Here is a 24,377-nt window from a genome sequence, read left to right on the forward strand (position 1 = left end):
AAGCACAAGCATCAGACTGGCATTTCTCTGCATAATAGTCTATTGTTTATAAGCAAATGCAAGCCACTTGAATTATATTGAATTATTTAGATATTTTACCCATCTCACATTTGAACTTTTAGACCTCTTTCTATTCACATTTGTTTACACGAACTGAGTTAGCTTTTAAAAAATGCATCAGTGATTTAATGGAATTAGTTGTGTGTTGTTTCCAAAAAGTAAATGATAATGATATATACTCTCTATAGTCAGCATTGGTCAAGTAGGAGGAGCTCACGTGATAGACTTACACATGGTTAGAAAGGACAACAAGAAAATTGGTGGAGGTTTCATGGCACATTTGAAAACACACTGTTGCATGGTCTAAATGTGTTTGTCTTCAATTTCTTACAGGCTGTTTCCAGCTATGTAATGTTTTTCGGTCCCATGAGATGGAAATTGAGCAGTGCTTGCTGGAGTCCCTCCCTCTTGGCCAGCGGCAGCGGCTGGTGAAGCGGATGCGCTGTGACCAAATAAAGGCATATTACGAACGAGAAAAAGCTTTCCAGAAGCGGGAGGGCTACGTGAAAAAACTGAAACATGGAAAGAATCATCGCGTTCGTTTTAATCTTGCTGATATGATACAGGATGCAATCATACGTCATGATGATAAAGAAGGTACTTAGTAATGTCGAACTACTTTTTTCTTTTTGTATAGCTAAAAGTTTCAGAGGAAAAGCTTCCCTGTCCTGCTTACCTATCTTTAGGAAAAATACAGTTTTACATGATAGTAATCATAAAGTGACTGTCGTAATAGAATATACAGGCATGTATTGCATACAATATGTTATAGCTTGTTACTAAAATGAATAAGGCATGGAGAATAAACCTTCAGAAACCTGATGAATTTATTCTGAGGTTAATATATGTATAAACTAATATATTTCAAAACCAGTAAGGACTATGATCATCATTACGTGTGGCCTCTTATATACCTAGCTAAGCCATAGAATTTAACACTTTGAAAATTAGTTTCTCAATTTTAGCCAAAATCTGGAGTAATGAATGCTGCTATTAGTGACATTGGCCTGGCTAGAGCAACAAGATGGTGTTGACCCATAGTCACACCAGATAGTGGGTCATCTTTCTGGTTTTGAAATGATATTTATGTCCTTTTGAAATACGTAACCACATTTTAGGAGTTCTGTTTTTAATTTCCTGGCATTGTTTGAATCCCTGGTGCAGCTGACAGTAATCTGAGGAATTTTGTAATTTACTCCTCAAAAGGGAACCAAACCTTGCAGTAAGGATCTCTCAAGTTTTAGAAGTCCCCAGGAATCTCTATACTGTTGTGTGGGAGGGATATAAGAAAAGAACTGATGCAATGTTTTTAGCAACCCCTTTGCAAACAGATTTTATGGCAGCTCTTTATAATCACATTAGCACAAAACTACCTGAATAAGGGAGGCTCTGAAATAGAGTCACATCACGCAAACAAATTGGCAAGTTTCTCCTAGTATTTATCAGTCTGATTAGGTATGGGTTTGTTACGCACTCCTGAATCTTCATTTTAATGGGCATTTGCTCTAACTATCATTGCTTATCACTGAGGTATAGTCCTACGTGTTTAGATCTATACAGAAGATGAATCAAAGAGCTCTGCTCTTCAAGTGAGGGCTCAGGGCATCATTTATAACTAAGTTACAAATAAAATTCACAACCTTTCATTCCACTCTCCTAGTGTGTAAAAGTACAGGGGTTAAAAGTGAAGATCTTCTTCCTCCATGTTCCCATAGCTCCTAACTTTCTCTAAAAACCAAGTAGAATACTAGATATGACTTTTAGCATTCTCTAAAAGTCAGATACTTGGGGCTATTTTTGACATTTATGCTGAAGAAATGTAGCTTGTTCATTGGAGTGGTGATGGAGCACCAACAGTCTTTTGTGTTGCCCATACTTGTGCACCTGAATCAGAACAGAAAGTTCAGCAACTGCTGAGACTGAATAACATGAGCATAAAGGGAAGATACCTCAGGCAGAGGAAAGTAAGGTGGGGGAAAAACAGGGATGGTGTCCTGCAGTTGAAACAGATAAAATAGGTCCCCAGAAGCAAGGAGCTCAAATAGCCTGCAGACAACCCCAGTAGGACTAAAAACATTATCCTGAATTTGATGCCTGTGGTCCTTTCACAGGACTATGAAAAAGTGTGATTGTTGTCTTTAAGCAGCTTGGGGACCTGCAAGTGCCTGTCTGTTGTGATTTTAGTCAAATGTTCCCAGAGCCTGTTTGCTTTGAGCTGAATAATGCTATACTAAGAAATGTTATCATGTAAGCCGATAAAAACAAAAATAAAAAAAAATAAATTGAAACTCATATACGTAAAAGCTGCTCTCCTACTATTGTTGCTGAGTGGAACATACAACCATGACTCTTTAGTGAATATAATTGCATTAGGATTTCAGTTCAAATTAGACATACGCTTTTGTAGTAAATATCATCTCCATTTACTGTGCTTGGTCTTGCTTTATGGAGCATGCAACTAGATTCCTTTCAGACAAAACTGAACTCGAAAATGCGCTCTGGAAGCACACCTAGTGCCTCCAAACAGTAATGGGTTTTCAATCTGTAAGGCTGGGCTAGACATAGGTTGAAGTAATCCCACTGAAACAGGTATAGCTGGGAAAGTTGGGCTTTTGGCACCACCTGTTTCTCTTGTCTGTTTATTCATATTTCAGTCATTCATTCAGCATTCAGCATTCATATTACACATCACTATTTACTAATGGGTATATATAGCCAGTAAACTAATTGTAATGGATCCTGATAATTGCATGGATTATCCTTCACCTCACTGCAGTTTCACATCAACTTTATCTGTACAGCTGGAGTAAATACAGCTCTGGTGTGAAAAAGATCTGAACCCTCCCCTTCACCAGTCCTAAGGCAGAAATGACTGCAGGCTGCAGATGGGAATGGACACACATTTCCTGGCTCTTCAAATGTCACGCCATCTCTTCAGCTCCCTGCTTTTGGTAAAACGGCCTGAGGGACTGAGAAAGAGGTTGTAATACTGGGTTAAGCAAACAAAGGTGGGAGACAGGTTTTAACAGCCTGTCAACCTTCCTTTCTTCCCATAAATCCATGTCTGGTCTCCAGGATCTGTCTTTTACTGCACAGTGTGCTCAGTAGTCAACAGCATTCCCAAATACGCTCAGTTTGAATATAGGGAACCAAATTCAGTAATAAGTATTTAAAAAATGCTTCTCTTTGGAAAAGGTGGGCATTGAACAAGCATTTTTTAAAAAGTAGCTCAATGCAAGTAAGTAGTAGAGAAGTGCCTTAACAGGAATTAGTAATAATAATTTAATGACTTAGAATAAAACTCCTTCTGCTATATGAAGATAAGTTGTTATCCTGTGAAAAAATGGGATTCAGACTGATCTGAATATTGTACATTTTGGAATAAATGCTGAAAGTAATCAAGATGAGAACTCAGCAAATCTTTAAAAATTCAGTTTTGTTTACTCAACATTAATAATTGGCAACAGGGTATTTTAATGCAGTTTGAATGTCTTTACTTTTTCAGAGATAGTTTAATTTTCAAACTAGACATTTTGTTTATCATCAGGTATTTAACAGCAAGTGTAAAGGTGTGGTACAACATATTCAGCACTCAAATAGCTTTAGTCTACTATATTCTATCAGGCGACACCTTTCCTTGTGGGTAATTAATTTTGTGAGCTTGAAGTGCAGTGGCTTTGAAAAGATGAATTCCATTCAAGGTATAATATAACTTATCTGGCTGTGAATAAGCCTGATCCTGCCATTCAGGATGTATGGGCAGACTGTGGTGTCCAAGAGGAGGACTGTGCAACCTGGATACTTTAAAGTAAGTAACTGGGTACACATAGATGGAGTCAATTTTGTGATGAGAATGTAAATGTTCTTGTACTGTTTTTGTGATGCTTGGGTTCAAAGTGCTTCTAAGTCCTCAACCTTCTGTAAAATGAAACTGAAAATCTCAAGGCTAAAATTCTGGGATTCATCCAGTTGTCTTCCAGTTTTACCCTTGGAAGAGGGTATGCAACAACAGAATTACAAAAGAGTAGAGTCATCCACAGGGAATTGCAGCTGGGCCTATTTTCTTCAATTTTCAGATGTATTTAGGAATTGTTTGCAAATCTTGGGCTCCTAAATGCTTTACCCACAACTGTGTGCTTCCTCCATTCTTTAAATTGAAGCACTTCCAAAGTCTGCTTGACTGTCTTGTGCTCCTCTGAGACTGTTAAGCAGAATCGTGTTTGTTGATGACTCCTGGAGTAGTTTTACTTGGTTTGCAGTCTGGTTATAAAAAAATCTGTGTCACTTACACATACTGATTAAGTAGAAAATGTGGATACATTGCATAGAGCTCATGGAAAAGCAACAAAACCAGGAGGAATTATAGAGAGTGATTAGAAAGGAGGAGATGAAGACCTATGAGAGTGATAAAGCAATGCTTACATCTGAATCGGTTTGAATGCAGCTGGTAATAATTCAGCAAGAAAGAACACCCATTCTATAGGCAGAAAAGACAGCTAGAGAGGGATGTTTTAGAGTTCTATGAAGGGAATGCAAAAAGTGTAGTATAGAAAGAGGAAAAAGGACACAACAGTACAATAGGACAGAAGTAGCTTCCCAAGTGAAGTCCAGGGACTCATTTCTTATGGAATATCATAAACTATATAGACTGGACAGCACATTTGGAAATGGTGAGAAGTAGTCTGGTTTGGTAGGTGAGATAAATTGGATACCATGAATATATATAAAGATGAATTTATAATGTGGCTAGTGCAGAGACATTTCACACCTGAGTCTGATCGGAATTTCACTCTTAAGAATTCATTGTCTTTGTTATTCATGAAGAATGCAATATATCTTCTCCAAAATTACTATAGCAGCTGCTACTGGGCACAAAATGCATCTCTGATACTGCATGCTAATAGATGTGATCGTTAGTTTGCATTAAAATTAATTTTAGAAGGGGCATTTAGAAATTTTTACCAGTGACCTGCTTTGTGTCAAGCGTAGAATTCAAATATATGCTCATTATATTTCTCTACAAAGTTAAAAACTAGCAAAATGTTGTATCTTTGTTCTGTTTGGAGGCATTTAAAATTATTAATTATATTTTTTAAATTATTGTTCCTAACTGATATTTAGTCTTTTATCTGACCCAGGGAAATTAAAGGGAAATCCTTCTTCTCTCTCCTTCCAGCTTCCTGCAGTTTCTTTTTAAAGTAATACGCTTTTTAGTGCTGTTGGTGGGCCACATTCACCCACACTACTAACGGTGAGCATTTTGAGAGATTCTGCAGCTATCATTCTCAGTGACGACATGTATAGAAGTAGAAGCTAGTAAATAAGTGAGTGCACTGTGTTTTCTGACACTGGTTTTGTGCATCTCTACGGCTGGCAAGGGAATACCTGTAGTTCATTTGCCTTTAAATCCTATATAGCTTTGTTCTGTGAGATGTTAAATCCCTATTAATAATGGACAGCAGGACATTTGTGCTGCTGACATCAGTCATATAATTTTACTGCAAATTGAGAGATGTAGCCAAGCAGGCTTCTGCATCCCATTCCTTCCTACTGTGAAATAGGAGTGTTTGCACTCACATTAGCATTAGCACAGACTCGGATTTTCTTCTCTGATACACATACTCCAGTATTCGCTGAGCCTGCACATCAGCTTAGACTCATGTACAAGCAATTAGGAAACAAACTGAGCAATCAGGAAATAAACTGAGTGAATCTGAGCCCGAGTTTCTGCTTCAAATACAAGGTAGTCATGCCAAATGGATCTTGGTATTTTGGCCTCTTGAGAATAAGGAATACTCATCCTTCCTGAAGCAATGGTGGAGTTATTGCCACTGACAACAATGGGAAGCAGCGGCTGCTTTGAAGAAGGTGATTTTTTGAGCGTGAACTGATAAATAAACTTGCCATAATGAAAACAGTAGCTGAAAGTGAACGTGACAGTCCTGTACTTGAAATCTAACGGGGGGGAAACTAAAGCACTGGGTTTAGTTTCAGTCATCTTTTGGTATATTCTGTAACCCAGCCTTTCAGACATCCTGCAACATTACCCAAATCATAGGACTGTCAGAAATTCTGTATATGTAGTATTTTTTGTTATGAAAACTCTAAGTTGTAATGTAGTCATGATGTATACCATAAGGTCTGCCATGCTGGCAGGGCGTGGAAGGTCAGGGTAGGAAGCCCACCGAGCCATCAGTTCGTAAGCACTGTATAATGTACAATATTACGATAAATTTCAGTTACATTAATTAAAAGGGTGTGTAAGGAGGCACAAAGGGGGTACAGGTGGGGCTGGTGCTGGAGTGTAATTTGCATCTTAACAACTTGGGGTTATAAAAAGGGCCCATGGGAAGGGAAAGCAAAATCTGTTCAAAAGAAGAACGTGCCTTTAATTTGAGGTGGCAGATGAGCTGACCATTAGCTTTCAATAGTTAGGAGAATGCGTCAAAGATGTTATAGTGACTGTTCCTAGTCACAGAAAAAATATAAAAATAATTTGAAACAGAAAACTGAGGCTGAAACTGAGCTGAAGTACACCACATTTTTTATTATTTCCTTGCATTTTTTCCAAATCTACTAACTGACTTCTTATTTTTGCATCTTACTACAATAGGCTTCCTTATGCTTTACTGTTCTATCTTTTTCCAGTACAAACAGCTTGGTTGGTTACAGACAAGTTGTTCTGGAAAACAGTGGGTTGCACTGCCTGTGTCTGGCAGACGTATCAGGGCAAACTTACTGATCCTCAGAGATCAGGTTTAAGAGTTGCCAGCAGTCTTTTTAAAAAGCTGGAAGAGCCAGGACGCGGGCAGTAGTGACAGGTTTGTGAATGTAAGACTCCATTAGGTGAAGCCTGTTGTCAGGTAGCAAGAAACTGGAGAAAGAGGCTGAGGAGTGAAGACCTGAGAGTGTGTAACGTAGACTATTAATCGCAAACGTTTTTATAATTAAGAAGAGTGGGAATATATTCAGTTAACCTGTCTGCCCTTGGGATTCTGACTTTCAACCTACCTTTTTAGATGTTTGATGACACCTCTTCTCAAATTGATTGCAGGCAGCTTTTCTGATTTTACCTGTTGCATGTGCTAGGATGAGAGGTTAGAAAGCGAGGCTCTAAGCATGGCAATGCCTTGTTTTTAAAATTCACAAAAGCCTTGGATGAGGATTGCTTTTTTGTGTGTCAGTAGTTCAGAGGCATCTTTGCTACTAGACAAGACTGAAAGATAAAAGTATGATTACTAAAGACAGAGAATTGCAGTGATAGGACAGATTTACAGAAAGACAAAGTAATAAAACACATTATTATGCTTAATATTTAGGAAAGAGGTGAAAAACAGGTGTAGCATTAAATCTGCCAAGTTGGGTCTTTATCATTAAGCCAGAGTTTCCTTAAATTAGGCAACCCCCCCCCATCTTGAGTTAAAAAAAAGATGACTCTTGAAAAAAGAAGGACCTCTGTGTGAAAGTTCAAATCAATCTTCTATGCCATCCCAAATTACAACGTCCCACTCTTGTTTACTTCCACCTTTAAAAATCTTCCTGCTTTGTTTCTTATGATTAATATTTAATATCAGCTTCTTTCATTCCCTTCTCCTCCCAAAGGTACTTTAATTAGCGTTTCTTTTGTATACTGTTTGTCTCAGCTACAGCCTTCTGAAGAGGCAGGGGTAAAATTTTATAAGTGATATTATGAGAAATATTAAATGCATGGCGTATTTTACTATGTATATAACCTTGTTATACATGTATTACACCAAAAGCATAAAGGCCAGAAATATAAACGTGGTTGGTGAATCAAGATTAGGTTGTGTAATCTGAGTAGCTTTTCCCAGTTTTCTGTGTGCTCTTGATTTTACACTCTTTTGGGAAACCTCACTTTCACCAGTCATTGCAACCCTAAGCAGGATAAAACAGCAAACAGTTGTAGTGTGTTTAGTATGTACATGTAAACCTTCATGACAAAAGAAAGCCCCCAAAATAAAAAATTGAAATCTTGGGTCAAAACCTGTATTAATAGCAAATGAGACGAATTACACCGATTAGTAATTTGCTGCATAGTAATATCATGAAGAGGGACAAAAAAATATCAATTTAATCTAATCTCAGTTTGAGGAATTCACAACATAGTCAAGAACATTTGAAACAACTACAGGGCAGCTAAAATGTATTTGGGGGATTACATACTCTGTATTTCCTTACCTTAGCATGCTCAGTCCTTTTTAAAATGTAAAACACAAATAGATTCTTCTGGTTTTATAGTGCTTTGTTTGAGGATTGTGCTAGTATTATTTAATATATTTTAATTTTAGATTACTATTTACTCTTGCTCTAAACTTCACCTAAACTTCTTTTTTTCCCCCCCTACTGGGAAAGCATATGAAATTCACTATATATGTAATAACAGGGAGGTTTGCCCATACAGAGCTATTCTGGATTTTACAGTTAGTTTCCTTTGAATCAGAGGAGAAATCTGTACATTAGATGATAATCTAAAAGTGACTATTGGCAAATGTTGATTTACTAGGAACTACTGTAGAAGAAATCACAGTACATATGTATGATAATTTATACAATTTAATATTTATTGTCCAATCCTTGAGAGACATGAACACTAGACACTGAATAGTAAAGTCAAGAGACTATTCAGAGCATAGGAAATTAATGAAGTATACAGAATTTTGCCCAATTGAGGCTCTTGGCAAGAAAGAAAGATGTATACTGTAAATGAATACATCTGCAAGAGAGAGAAATATATGCATTCTGTATTGGGAACTCTTATGTCTGTAACTTTGGAAGTCACTAACACAGCTGACTGTCAGACATGCTGCTAGTGATTTAATCAGCTCTGTATATAGAAAAATGAAGCATCAATCAACCATCTCAATCCACCCATTGATGAAGAAGCTGTTTCGAAAGCCCAGAAGGTAGAGACACATTTCAAACCAGAGCAAGCCTTCAATCCTATAGGTTCAGCATGGTTGTTAACCTTGTTTAGCTCCATGTGTGCTGAATTCAGCGACACAAGGCATCTTTTTGTTATGACGCAGGGAAACATAATGCCTTTAGTTATTGGGTAACAGATGTTAAGTAATTAAAGCAGCCCATTTCAAAAGCAATCATAAAATCACAGGGAGATGAAATTTGAATACATTTGAATTCCTACAGGATTCCATATGTGCTTTTTGGGTTTTTGTCCGTGTGTTTACATTTTTAGTAATTTGGTAAAGCTGAGATGAGAACTGAATGTTAAACTATTTTTTGTTGATAAAAATATGTGTCGTTCCTAATATACAACACTTACTTAATTGGAAAAAGTAGAACTCACAAAAAAAGGTATAACATATCAAAAAAGTGAAGGATAGGCTTGATGGTGTAGATTTTACGTAGCCCTTTTGTTCTCCCTGTGGACTGCTTAACTGCAGGAGTGCCTTTGTTCCCTGGCTACTTTTCTCTTAGCCCCAAAATCTCCCTGGGTTGTTTCAGCGCAGTTTTTGTTTCTGCACGTGCCCGGAACTAGCTTGATTTGGACAACTATCCTCTGCCTGTACCAAGTAAGGAACTAAAGACAAAGCATCCCTCCATTTTGGGTCCCCCCCCCCCCTCCAGTAGGGGGATTCACACCAAATGTAATTCATCTGTCTTACCATCAAATGGAGTTATAGCTTCCTCCTTTTCTCCACAAAACTGAGGTTGGAGCTATCACCCACCCATTTTTGCTAGCCTACAGGTTGTGCCTGTGGGTTGCTTCAAGAGCTGTTTCAGGTCTGTGCATTTCTCCCTCCCACTGCCTCTTCTCTCCTCCGCTCTCCCTGGCCCCACACCTCAAGTCTCTCGAGCAGTGTCCGGCCCGGCACGGCTTTCTCCTGGGGAAGGGGCCTGAGAGGCAAATTGAATCTAGGTTGTCTTGCTTATAGTATAATAAACTATAGAAAGTTGACTGCATAGTAAGCTTGATGTTGTCATCATCTCTGCCACTAACTGTGTTTTGAAAACAGGACTATATACTAGACTATTTGCAGCCCCGTTTCACATGGTTAAGCTCTGAATAAATCAAGACTGAGATATGTGTTTGAACTTAGCAATTCCCATTTGATGTTTTTGGGTGTCTCTAAGTTCACCCTAAAGGATTTGTTGATCACCTCTCTGAAAAGTATGCCACCGTCTTACTAATATACAGAGTTTCTAGAAATGTAGCTTTTGGATTTTATTTTGAATCACAGATTTCTAAAATGTAGGCACTGAATTGCTTGCTTTGTATGTGGATAAGTCCACTCTTGAACCTTAACCCTATCAATCCAAGCAAGAGCACATCTGGTTAACTAGAAATCATAGTTTCAAATGTTGCGTCAATTACAAGTGTAAAACATAATATTTATGAGGAAACCTTTGTAAAAATACACAAATTTTCCTAAGAATTGTATTTATTTACTTTGGAACACATTTTCAAAATTCTCAACTATTTATTTTGGTGGACTATGATATAAAGCTTTTCTTCAGTGGGTTAAGTCAGTATGTAAAGTATTCATGACTTTGCATGATCAGGGTCTAGTTCAAAAGGCTTTCACAAACTAAAATGTCAAGAAAAATTATTCAGAAGACCATTACCCTTACACAAGAATCCAGCTTTTTAAGAGTATAATCTGGTCTGAACAGATAACCTTTATAGACATATATCTGTCCTTTTTTCATTTTAAGCCTTCATTTATAGTTCCATGTTGGTGTTTTTCTCCATAAGATCTTTCTTTCCATGTAGCAATAAAAAGTTTCTCACTTTAGCATGCGCTGGCACCCAAAAGCAGCAAGAAACAGGAAGACTAATCACTCACAAATTCACTGTCATGCCAATAAAGGGCCATTAAGCCATTAACAACCAACAAATTGGCACCTGGCATTCTTCCTATTCATTTCAAAGGAGATCCACAGTTGAATTTTCAGCATCCTGCGGTGGGATGCAGGCTATAAATTGGCAGCATTCAGAAGCCTATTCTCTCAATGAAAGATGGCATCCACTGAGTAGCAGGTACTGCTGACATTCCCTGGATATTGTTATAAGTTACACTGATTAAAAAGAAAGATGGCTGTGATGGCAGAAGACCCTAGTCTATACTTGTGAAATAAAAAGATAGCAAGAATAGAATCTTTTCTACGCAATTTGCAGTTGATTTCTTCTTCAGTGTATTTATTGTGCTTCAGATTGATTTCCAATAGTATTTCATTACAAAGGGGAAACTTTTCTGTATTCATCTTTCAATATCATTTACTTTAAAATGTTTTCATTTCAATCACAGATTACTCTATCATAGAAATTAAGCTGGGAAACTACAGAAATCAATAGAGAATAACCTTTTCTATTTCCTTTTTTTTTTTAAAGAACAAACCTTTAAAGCAATAATACAGTTCTTTACAAAAAATCAACTGCACTTTTAATAATTCCTTAAAAATGCTTTCCATTTTTCAATTCAATTTTAGAAGCCTTTTTCCAGCAGGGTATATACTTACATTGTTACCCTAGAGGAATGTTGATAAAATGGAATACTTAAGCATAAGTCTGGGAAAAGACCTTATTTTGGGATCCTACAACATACAAACTTCAGTTTATCACTGTCATATTAATTGTCAGATTGAAAAGAACATTTCTTCAGAGCTTTTGGAAAGTGGAGTTTGTTTGGAGGTTTTGTGAAGTGGAATAACTAAATGGAGTAACTTCCTCTAGAAGCTCTGAAGGTCGAACAAAATTAATATAGCCAGAGCTACTAAATGCAGCAAATTAGTTTTTTAATTACTAAGTCCTGTCTCTGTAGGCTTTTTCTGTTACTCTGCTCTTTCCTTCTGCCTGAATTGTAGTACCTTTCCCAGTAAAAACACAAATATATCAGAGGCAGAGCCAGGTTTATTTGTATAGTGCCTAGTGGTTTTTCTTCCTCAATAAAAATTCTAAACACAAAGTATATATACTGCTAATTATTTCAACCATCTTTCTATTCTCTGACACATGAATTGGAGGATTCTTTTTTCTCAGTGCACTGAGGTATCATCTTAACTTGGTCTGCAAGGCTTTTTAGCTGTTAAAAACTTTTGCACTTCAAGTTGACAGTGAACAAGCTCTATAGCTATGAGAGAGAAATGAGTAAAAAGGTTATATGGCATAATGAATAGACAACTGATTGTTGTTGATTATTGTTATTTGCAGCCATCACAGTAACAGGTTATTACAGTGGAGGAACTGAAGCCTGTAAGAATACAATCAATGAATCTAAGGGAATGGATAATTTAGCTTGTGTTTCTGTGTGAATTGCATCCAAGAATTGAGCTGTGAAGGTGAGTAGTAAAGGTGAAATTGGCAATATTTCTAAATGTCCAGCTTTAAACAAGGATTTTAAGCATATTTAAAAGGTTAAAATTCGGACAGTCAGCCTGGAGCTGTGTACTGCTTTCTTACCATGTTTCTTTCCAATGACTCTCTGTTACACTGTAGTGTATATGTGACCTTGAAGCAGTACATGCTGGCATTTTCCAGGGCAAACAATGAGACGGTTGCAGGAGGTAATTTCTCACACCGTGCACTGTTTAGGGTTTTGATTACATTCAGACTCAAAAGGCAAACATGACAGCTGCAGCATTAAATCATCAAGCTAGGGTCTGTGCTCCAGATTTTAGCAATCACAACTATTGGCATATAGTGGTATTTTTTTCTAGACTTCCACATTTACCCATTGACAGTACAGAAAATATGACTTGCAGTGTTCTTAAAGGTGGAAGCATCTGTGTGAAATTTGAACTGCTGCTTTGTTTCTTAGTCTACTAAGGGGGCACCCTGTAAGAGGGCACCAGCTGTCAAACCTTTTAATAATCGCCATCTGAACTTCACTGGCTTCACTCGGTTCCTATATGGGATGAATGTTGGACTTGTTTTGCTTTTAAACCTCTCCCTAAAAATCCTATGGTACAAATATTTAGAATGTTACAAGTTGGACAGAAAAGGACAGATGTAAAGTCCAAGTATATATAATTCTACTGATGCTTACATGGGCATTAGTTTATTATCCCACTCTTTCTCTGTATGTGTGGTTTTGATTGTATACATGGAGGTTCTCCTGGGTTAGTCCTCATCTTTTCCTCTATTGGCAACTTAGGTAACTTTCTCTATTAGTAACTTAGGCACTTCTAGCGCAGGGTTCTCCCTGGCTTCTCCCTGATTTATCAGCTTTATGTGCCAGATACATGCGTAGATTGAGCAAATGAGAGAGTGTGGCATGGCGTATCACTTGGGAAGCTTGAGCCTCTGCACCTGCAGCTCATCACTGCAGCCCAAACCTACCGTGTGGCTCCATATGGACATGGACTCCATGGTATGACTCAGAACTGAGGGGCACTCTTCTGTCAGGCGATGTGATGTTGGTTGCTCCTTCCCCTTGTTCACATCAAGATTGCTGAATTCATAGAGTTGTAAAATTGGTCAGGCTAGAAGGGACATCAGAAAGTCTGCAGTCTAACGTCACGCTGAATTTTGGAGAGGACTGAGCTAACTAGGGTATTGAACTAAGGCAGCTCTTATTACTGTAGTGCAAGAACAGACTAAGTAAAGCAGAGAGATTCGTATGGGGAACAATTGATAATTCTATTTCAAAGCCAAATTAAACCATCAACTTATATGTCAGACTTTTGCTTTCCATAAGCTATGAAAAAGACATGATTATACCAGATGCTGTGTGAGTATAATTTTGTCCTCTCCATGCTGGTCATACTGTGACAATCCATACCTGTAAAAGCTTAAGTAAAGTATAAGTAAAGTAAAAATTGTTTCGTAGTTTACTGGTTGCCCCAGCTTTGGCATGATAATTTGGCCCTTCCAGAGGCTTACTGGTGTCAAAGAAGAGGCATTAAGTATTAAATATGAAGCAGAGGGTCTGCTTCTCATCCTAGATTCCCCAGATACTCAAATACTTCACTGGTAACCTGGTGTAGGTTCACCCTACATAAGATTGGTGTGCAGGCTTAGCTATCTGTGGGCTTGGCGATACTGAGTGCAGAACAGTTTGTGCTTCAAGTTTGTCTCTTCGATTGGAAACTGCATTTAGGTGAACTGTTATAAATCTGTCATTTCAGTCCCCTGTGTATGATTTTTGTATTTCAAATGCTGAACGTTGAAATCAAGTGAAGTCTACATTGCTGCAATCTTCAGCTGCCCAAGCGTGATAGCCTTACCTCAAAGCAGATACGTAGCGATGTTTTCCTTTGCTTATTCTGAGGTGGTTTAAGAAAGCGGTGGTAACAGTCTTCAAGTTTATGATAGCCCTTTCCTTCCGTGCTGGCTTTATACAGATGATCTGTTGTTCTTAGGGCGATTATGTGGTCACTGCTGATTTTTCAGGTGTTTTTTGTTGTGGCACGTTGGTAGTGGTGGTGGGGAAATGAAGGTGTTAGCCAGAATGCACTGAACTTGAAAGCATACAGAAACAGCTGTAGGATAAGAGTGAGTGGAAACAGGATGATTTCTAGGAGGCTGAGCTTGCATAGTCAGAGCAGCACTGACCAGAGGAGATTACACGGACCTGTCTGTAGGCAATTTGCTCTGCTTGCTGGACATCCAGGTCATCCATCAGCTATCAGGGGAATTAACTCAGGGGGGAGACTAATAAAGATTCCAGTATGTGTTAAAACAAATTTAATTGAGACAAGACCCTTATCAGTGTCATTAGGAGACTTAACAGTTGCCTTACTGTTTGATAGAAGACACCTAGTCTGTGCAAAGAATACACAACAGGTAAGTGTGCAAGGTAATATTTGGGCTACGCTGTCAGAAATGGACAAAGGTTATCAAAGTTGTTGTGTTATATTGTGAAATGTGACAAGCTTGCCCTTTGCCAAGTGTGAAAGAATTCTTTGAAGGCTGGGAGTTTGGGAGCCAGGATGTGAGAGAAGCTGTGGCTATAACTGTCAGACCCTTCATGTCCCTGTGCTTTGGATGGAAAGAGCTGACTCAAAGTTAGAGAAGAATAAAGATTTGGAGACTAGTGGATATAAGCTGCTTGGATTACCACTAGGAAAAGTGTAATGCATTTCAAGAATGCAGCAATTTAGCCAAATCCAGTTTTTGGAAAACAAGTAATGAGGAATGAAAACCTCTTTGAGCTAGATGCACAGGCAGGAAATAGAACTATACAGAAAATAGACCTAGTTATTTTCTATAAAGACGTGTGACAACTAGCCAAGTTGTGAAAGTGTTCATATTTGTTGTTTGTAGTACACAGGCTAATAGGAGGACTTTGCAACCAGCATATTGCAATCAATGCAGTAAGTGCTGAATAGGGGTATAAGGAAATACTGGGAAGAGGTTACCCAAACTAAAGTATTCATGCAGCATGCGTGCTTTTTATCTTCATGTTTATATGGGAAACTCATGCAACAGGATCCCATATCCTGCTTTCCTGCAGTGATCCTGGCTGTTTGCACAGCACGGGGTAATCTCTCCAGACCTCACTGATCAGTCTCTCAGTCAGCTATGCGTAGCAGACAGGTGAAGAGTAGGAGGAGCTCCACACTGTCTTTCCAGCAGCTCAGTTTTCTGGATGTGTCTCTGTGTGGTGATCCCATCCTTGAGCTGACAAGAAAAGCAGAACCTGTTCCATCGTCTCCAATAGGAGGATGTGTCTCGTTCTGTCCATATGTGCAAGGAGTCATTAGGCTTTGCAAACCTCATGCATTATGTTAGGAAAAAAATGAAATTGAGAGGTGTAGGTGCACATTGTGAAGTAGAAAAGAATAACTAAAAAGCTTAATATGTTATTTTCAGTTAGTTTTGGCAAATTGTAAAGGACCGTGACTGAATGCTGATATTGTTGAAAAATAAAAATTATGTGACGTATACACCAAAATCCAACTTCTCTCAATTTTAAAACTCTGTAAACATGAAGAGGGCAATGACTACATGTGTGCACAGTGCTCTCCACGGCTCTTCACGTCTCTTGACCATCTCTGAAATATCTGAAAAAGGGTACTGTTATCAATAGACTGAAGTGTGTTGATTGGCTGAAATTTCCCATACAGCAGAATGTACCTCAGCCAGGAGGTGTTTCACGGCACGCAAATTTTAATGTGCTAAAAATGGCGTATACAGGTAAAAAGGATTTTAATCAGAAAAACTTGATTACCTGGACTTTCAAAGTGCCAGAGTGGAACAGCAGGGGTGTGATTCTGCTCCCATGAAATCTACAGAAGTGTGGGCAGGACTAGAAATCCTTCTGGAGGTGATAGTTTGTTCGACTTTAATTAAATACAGGTAAATGCTGTAAGGGCAACATGAGGGCCAGCTGCTCCCTGTGGGTTGGCCCACTGGGAGTGTGGGGGCCTCCCCCGGGGCAGCCGGGCAGGGCCTGGCAGCCAGGGCCTGTCCCACCACCCCAGCCAGGACCCAGGCAGCCAGGGGGCACTGGGGCAGCCCCAGCCCCTGGCATCAAGGCATCTCCCTGGGGACAGGCCAAGGTTGGGCCGGGACATCAACCTGTGGGTAGGGTCAGGATCAGGCCCTGGTCAGGATGAGGGGAACCAAGACCAGACACAGCCCTGGGATGGCCAAGCAGGCTGTGGGGATGGGGACAGGCCGAGGCCAGGCCAGGACATGGATCCCACGGGTGGACCTGACTTGGTGGGGCCTGGGGCCTGTGGCTGAGCAGGGCAGGGCTGTGGGGAGCTGAGCTGCAGCGTCACTAGGGCAGGGGCTGACGGCCCCGGGGGGCTGACATGGGGTCCTGGGCTGCGGAGAGGGTGGGGGAGCCCTGGGGGTGGGCAGGACAGGGAGGTCCTTGGCGCCCTCAAGGCCCTGACAACTGCACAGCATTCACCATCCAGTGTTGTTACCCAAACTGGATATAAGTTCTTTAAAGGAAAGGTAGCAGCGAAGAGCATGGTACTGGTTTTGGGGTGCAGGAATTGACTTCAAGCTTGCTCTCCTAGAACATCTTCATGAACTGGTGTGCTATCGCTGAATCATCTGAAAAAGAGTGTGAAGTCTGGAGAGTGAAAAACCCAAGGAAAACTAGCAGGCTGATTGATGTGATTTGTGAGTAGAAATTTGAAAGCTACCCCATATGATAAGGGCAAGTATTATTAATGAATGACAGTATATTGTGACCTGGTGGGCTTCTTCCACCACCTACTTAATGATCAAATTAGAACACAGATTATCTTAAGGGGAATCAGATCGTAGCCATATTAATATGCAGGGTATCTGCAACACATAAATACCAAATTTGGGAAGGAATTGGCCTGGAGTTAGTAAATACAGCAAGACAAGTGTAAATAAAATCAATAGTAAAATACAACAAGATAGGTGTAAATAAAATCAAAGAAATATGTAAGTTGTATTTAGATGATGAAGAAAAACTCTTCTGGTAGTGATAGCTGCCAAATGAAGCACACAATATTCCTTATTTGAAACACTTAAAATTATGGGGTTTTTAAAATTTATCCGCTCTGTATTTTTTGTTTATATAGTTATAGTTGTCTGTATATTGAAAGTTTGGGGATATTATACTGATTACATTCTGTAGTGGCCCTGTATGTGTCATGATTTGCCTAAAAAAGAATTGTATCACTCCAGTCACACTTTTAATTGAAATTGTACTGCTCACTCTCACATGGGTGTATTTACACCAGTAGGGAGGTACTTCTGTGAGTTCAGTGCATTTCTCGCTAGAGAATGAAGTTATGTCAATAAAATGTTTGCTTACGCTGGTATACCTCTACGCTCATTGGATGTTATGCCAATGCTATATTTTCTAACTCAGAAATTTTCATTCATATTTTTATGGTCCTGTTCCTACCACTACTCTTGCTGCATGCTCTTTGTATCAGATTTAGCAATTGTGTGGCTGCAGAGGAAGTCAGTTCAGCAAACTGATCCAAGAGAGAATGAACCACCCCACAAAATCAACAGTTATATTCTGTGTCAGCTCTCTGAACCAATTCACCTACCTGTTGCGCAGCTGATGGGGCTGATGCAAAGAAAGAAGAGGGAATACACAGGCATCTTGGAGCCACTGACATAATTTTGACAGTAGCCTAAGGTTACATACAATACCAAATGACACTTGCAAAGTGTATTTCTAGCACAGTTTAAAACTAAGCTAAAATTGAGATTGCCATTGGTTGCTCTCCTTTCTGTCCTGCTCTGCTTCTGTCTTATCCTTTTGTGCTCCTACCTTTATGCTCATCTTGAAGTGAGCCAGGGAGCTAAATCAGCTTTCATAAGGTTAGCCTTCAGCTGGTTTAGCTTACCATACCAGCTCATGGCAGAGTGACATGTGCCACTGCTATGCAAGGTCGAGGGCAGGAGCATGTGAATGGAAGCATGAACAAAAGTGAAGCAGCTCTGATTTTGACAATGTAAACTGTCACAGACTACACCCTGTGAAAGGGAGTGCCTGAGCCGCATCTGTCAAGTGGTGAGATATTCCTGGAACCAGACATTTCCTTCATAGCTCTGGTCACTCATATACCACATGCATGACTATTTTGGATTAATGCATGGATAGATAATATCCCTAGTTTGTTTTATACTGCCTGGTTTAAGTTTGCTTCCTTGTGCGCATCCTGGGAATTCCACTATACACACAGAATCTAGCAGCCAGTGGTCTACAGCTGGTAATTAGTACCATTTAGCAGCTGCTAAGCAGGATAATAGCCTGTTATCCTTGAAGATCTCTAATACAAATCGTAATGACTTGCTTACAGGGCTTCTAAACCAGCTGGCATAAACTTGCTCTGCATGGTGTGAGAGCTAAAAGAGGGACTGAGTCTTGCTTCATATGGAATATGTCAGCAGTAATTTGATTTATACCAATTAAGTAATGTTGGCATAGGATCAACACAAATGATGGGTGAAACAGAGGGGGTGTACAGTCTATTCAGCAGAAAATTTGTGTTGTATGCAAATTCTTTAACTTTTACTGTTACACTAGGGAAAAGCATGGGATGGCAATGGTTTTCAAATTAAGCTACTGACCACGGAATGAGTTATTTTGCTGATGTGTGTTTTAGTGTTTATTATTTAATGACTATAGGACTGGAAAGTTGCAAAGTCTGAAATAAATTTAACATATTTAGTAAAATATTGTAAAGATCTGAAACTTTTATTCAACTCTACAAACATTTGAAGGTACAATCGAGTGTGTCTGTAGCAGAAAAGTTATCCACTGGTAATTTTAAGAGCTTTCAAATTGTCACATATTTCTAAGGTGAACCCAGTGGGGTGTGAGTTTTGTAATAACTGACTGTAGCCTGCTGACAATGTTCTTGCTGTTTTTAGTCACTTTTGTCAGGATCTCTAGGAGAACCCACACATAGGAGACGGATAAAATATGTATACAAAATGCAATAGGTGATCTAAATGCTAAGATATTAGGTTCCTTTTTTTTTTTTGGTCTTTTTAATCTTGAAATGAATAAGTCACGTAAGCTAGTTGGTGAGAAAACTTTGAGAAAAGCCATTTTTAAGTTTACTGTCTGATCAACTACTTTCCCCTGAGGTTAATTTTAGAGAGTTCATTTTATGGTAAATTTTAAAAAGCTTTGTTTTTATTGTAATTTTAACTCACTAACAGAAATTCAGAATTCAATCAGGTCTGTGCTGCCAGTTTTTGATGACACAGCTATTTTCACCTGGGAAGTAGCTATGCTGGCAAAAACCCCTGCTGTGCTATCAGCTATGATGATAGAAGCAACATTTTTAGCTAAGCATGTGTTATTTTGTGAGGTAGTGTCGAATCGTTTTAGCAACAGCTCTGTAATATATGCAGGTCGTAGTTACAGTGAGGTAAAAATCACAGCTTTATAAATAAGTAAGACAGACATTACCAGAGCAGTTTTCTCCCTGTGACCTGAGGAAAGCTTTAGCTCTGGAAGAGTTAATTCAAAACGGAGGCAAAACAGGGGATCACCACCACTGCCTGGTGACCCTGGGTGTGCCCCTTGCAGCAGTATCTTTGGGCCGTAGAACTGAGTGGCTACTTCCATCTTCTCTAAATTACTGTGATTTACACCAGTTTGTCACTCTAGATATCTTCAGTGCACGTATTTGCAAGTAAATGATGTAAATTAGGGTCCTTCTACTTGAAAGAGTGACTATAAAGCAGGAAGGAGTTGGATGCTGTGAACTGAAAAAGAAAGAAAAGAAGACTCTAGGAATAAATATCCTACAAAAAAAGAAAAGAGAGAAATCAGATGTAGCTATTACGTAATGTGACCCACTTATTTTTAAATCTTATTCCTCTGAAATGATTTCAGTCTACACTGCTTTACCATGTGAATATCTGTCTTGTCAGAGTCTTATAAACAGAGATGCTTTGCCTGCTATATCACAACTTAACTTAGGCGTGTCACGTTTGAGTGCTCCCCATTGTCACTTTTGTGTAAGGAGATAAGTTAATTTGTAACATTGTGCTTGGGCACTGTAAGAGGCACACATTAGCATTTTTTAGGCCATTAGATCTGTGGCCTTAATATTTTCCAATGGACGCACAGACTACATTAAGTTTCATGTATATAAAAATGAAATGAAAGAGGGGGAATTTACCTGAAGAAGTTTTAAATTTAGCAGTTATTAAATAATCGTAGTCCCTAAAGTCATAAATTATTCTGGCTATGTCTACATTGATAGAAATGTCTGCCCCACTGAGGGAACTGTGACCCTTCTCACAGTTCTCACTGCAGTTTGACTTAGTGTCTGTGTGGCCCAGAGACATAACCATTATTTTTTATGTGGTTTTCCAGTTCAAGGTAGCTCAGATAACAGGAAGGCTGTGCCCTCGAGCTCCAGAGCAACAGTGCGTTGGCAGGAAGCTGTCAGGGTTGCTGAATGCCTGGGCATGGAAGTATCATAGTTGAGGGTGCAAGGCCTGGTGTGAAAGTAGCAGAGGAGTAGGCAGAAAGGAGGGGACCTATCTTGTCATGTGCCTGCTTGTGCTGCTTGAAGTTTGCTCCCACAGTGGAGCGATCAAGCCCCTCCACTGCCTCCAAGCCTGGGGTCTGACTGATGTCTCCACAAAGAGAGCACAGGATAGAACTAACATGTATTTTGATCTGGGTCTAACATTAAAGCTGGGAGAGATGATGTCTGAGCCTGTAGGACTACCTCTCAGTCTGTTTCATTGGTGGCTTGATTTGTTTCTTTTATAGGTAATGCTGTGTTGAATGGAGCTCAGGAATCAGCCTGGCAATTCACATCATGCTTTTAGATGCAGCAGAGAATCAATAGCCCAGTTGCTTTGGGGTCACGGTAATCTGATTCCTGGCTGCCTGAAAAAATTATAAACTACAGGACCTCTGCCAGGGAGGATGAATGCATCAGCCCTGTCCTCATCAGTGCTCTGTTCAAACAGTGGACAGTATAGCTTGAATATGCAAGGCTAATGTTCTCAAATTCAGCCACTATGGAAAAAGTCTTTTTCCTCTCTTCATTTCTGCATTCTGTGAATGGCATAACACTTAACTGTCCAAATGTTGTGCATGTTTCCTTTATGGTTTGTTGTCTTTAATCTTTATGCAGCAAAGGTGGGAATTTATTTCCAAGAGTTCTTCAGAAAATGAGAAGGTGAGGTTTGAACAAGTTTGACAGATGTTGCCAGTGATCGCTGGAAATATTTCAAGGATGGAAAAAGAAGCAGGATTACAAATCAGTTGTTTGAAAAGCCCATTGAGGGCGTCACTGCTCTGAATAACCACTGTCAACTGATGGGTAGAGCTTGCTTTGATAGAAAAGATCAGCAATTGCACTACAAATGATGTGGTAACAGTATTGCTACTGTAAATGTGTTTGTTAGGTAAACAAGACAACTTAAAAGACTGATTAAATTACCAATAGTGGTACTTAGATTTTAAAATTTAATTTTAAACTAATCATAGCAAAGGTATGAGGTAAATAATTTTCTAAGACTGCATTCACCAAAAATTTATGACATCTTGCTTGATTTCATTTGCTGTTCTGATTAAGAATAACTTACCAGAGACTGGCATTCATCTGTTCTCATGCACAGCTGAGTTGTATAGCAGGTTCCTCGTAAGTACCTTTGGTACAAGCTGAAAGTACAGAGTCACTACTGAGGAATAAGAAAAGAGTACTAAAGAGGCATGAAGGTGACAAGAGTTATAAGTGGCGCATCTATACAGAGTTTAAGATGCCAACGTTGGACCAAAAGTCTGACTATGGAGGGAGTAAAGGGCAAACTATGACGCTTCCTTAACTGGTGGAAGTGGAGGGGGTGGAAGTATGCTATTTCTCTTCCTTCAGTATCATTTCTGTTGTCTAGTGGTTCAATTTCATGGTCAGCTTATGCCCAAACTGGTTTCAGCTGTTGCTGAAAGTGGTGGCTACCCCGTTCTCCCTATTCATACCCATTACCCGGTGCCACATTCCCGAATTGTTGATCTAGTTGAAAACTAATCTTTGCCTTGTGCCAGCGCGAGGCAAGTGGCAGAAACATGCAGCCCGAGACAGGAGAAGAATGGGATAGTCCATTCCAGCAACAGCATGGTCCTAGCTAGGCTTCTGCAGTAAGTCGTGTCTCTGCACATAATGAACAAGTAAAGCCTTCCAGCTAGAGTTATTCCTGCTGAACTAAAGAGAACAAAAATAGATGTTAACAGGAACAAAGTTTACGCTAGCTAGCTGCTACTCCCCAGAGGAACGATTAATAGAAACGTATACTGGCACTCTATATCCAGCACGGCAGGTGGCCAGCGGTTAAGTTTTACATATGTTAGACACCTTTTTTTGTCTTTTCTGTTACTACTAAAACTGGGTTTGCTGTGAATGCAACATTGCCCAGCTCCTAAGTTTGCATTACCATCAGTAGCTGATCACTGGTGAGTTATCGAGAGCCCTGGGCCCTCTGAATTCATCTTCCAGGCTCTGCTGTCACTTCAGGTCTGTACTCCTTTTGTCTGCAGCATATAAGGTCATAGATAGTTCTAAATGCCAGAGTAGCTAGATGCTATTTAACATAGCAGAGCGTAAGTACTAGTTATTGCCGTATATATCAAAATTCTTAACACATTACACAGCACAGTTATACAAAGCTAAACAAAACTAAAACATATTAGGTAATTGTCACCTTGTCATTAGCCAGTTGCTGTAACAGCTAAAAAAGGTAAAACAAAGCTCCAAGCAAGCCAAGACAAGCCCAGACAAAGTAAGCCTTACAGCCCTAGTCCTGCATGCGAAGTTAGTACAAGACCTGTGGCTGGTAACAGGCATGGCAATACTGTCTTTACTGGATTACAAGGCTACAAAATAAGTAGTAATCCACTCAGTACAGCCAGTGGAGTGTGGAAAGCTATTCAGCTCACCGGAGTCATTTAGTTAAAATTGTAATATCAGGCATATGTAAAAAGCTACCTCGCATATTATCTTTCTTTACTGCTGAGACTTTATAACTTCAATGCTTTCTAAAACACCTTTATTAGATATGAAATTAGGTGTGAAATTCTACTCTAAGTAGTTGTTGTTAATTTTGCGTGTCAAATCTGAAATACATCAGAGAATGGATGGACCTGTTTATACACATGAAGGGCTTGAGAGTTTACTGAAAACTTGACTTTCCATTTTTTTTCAAGTAAATGTCAGCTTCCAGCCTTAAAGCCTGTTTTCAGTCTCCTCATCTTTTCTGGAGACTTCTCTTCCATGAAAGATTACAAATAAGTTTTAAAAGAAAGTATTGTGAAAACTTCCTTAAAAATTCCTTAATTAATTGAAAGATATATAGCATTTCTGGAATATAGTTATCTATGACTTTCTGTCCTCATTAGTGCAATTCATCCCAAATTACTGGCAGTAACTAGAGTAGTTCTATCAAAAGGAAAAAAATGAACATAAGGTGAAGGCTTTTCTACTGCCTAGTAAAGTCTTAGTGAATGACCTAAGTGAGTTGCACGGTAGGGGGATTTTGCTTCTGTGATCTTCTTTTCTTTATTTTCTTTTTTATTGTGTTTTGCAGGGGGGATGAATTTGAGGAAAGAGAAATGTTTTTTACTTGTCTTTATATGCAGATGAATGTAGCACATAATACTGATTCAGAACAAACACTCTTGCCCAGTTGAAAGGAGAGTTTGCATATCTTGCCCTGGTAGTCTTTGTGACGTGAATTTCCTGAAGCACTGATTAAGCTACATGCAATAATGAGGAAAAATAAACCAGATAGAGAAAAGAACTACGGAGCTTTTATCCACTTACCCTGTTTTTTTGTATGTGACTTGATAATTTGTTTATGATCATAGTTATTTAATATTCTACTTTAAGATCAGAGTTTATGTATTAATTCTTTA

At 39.1% G+C, this 24,377-nt stretch overlaps 1 protein-coding gene across 1 annotated transcript in view; it reads left to right on the forward strand.

Moving 5' to 3' along the window:
- The first annotated feature begins 401 nt into the window (after positions 1-401).
- MYO16 (myosin XVI) overlaps positions 402-24,377 on the forward strand; it is a 297,557-nt gene continuing 273,581 nt past the window's right edge. The window contains exon 1 of the mRNA XM_050904272.1: positions 402-657. Within this exon, the coding sequence (XP_050760229.1) occupies positions 432-657 (226 nt within the window). The 5' untranslated portion in view covers positions 402-431. The remainder of the gene's footprint in view (positions 658-24,377) is intronic.

This window comes from Gymnogyps californianus, chromosome 1 (assembly GCF_018139145.2).
Source record: "Gymnogyps californianus isolate 813 chromosome 1, ASM1813914v2, whole genome shotgun sequence".
Classification (NCBI taxonomy): Eukaryota; Metazoa; Chordata; class Aves; order Accipitriformes; family Cathartidae; genus Gymnogyps; species Gymnogyps californianus.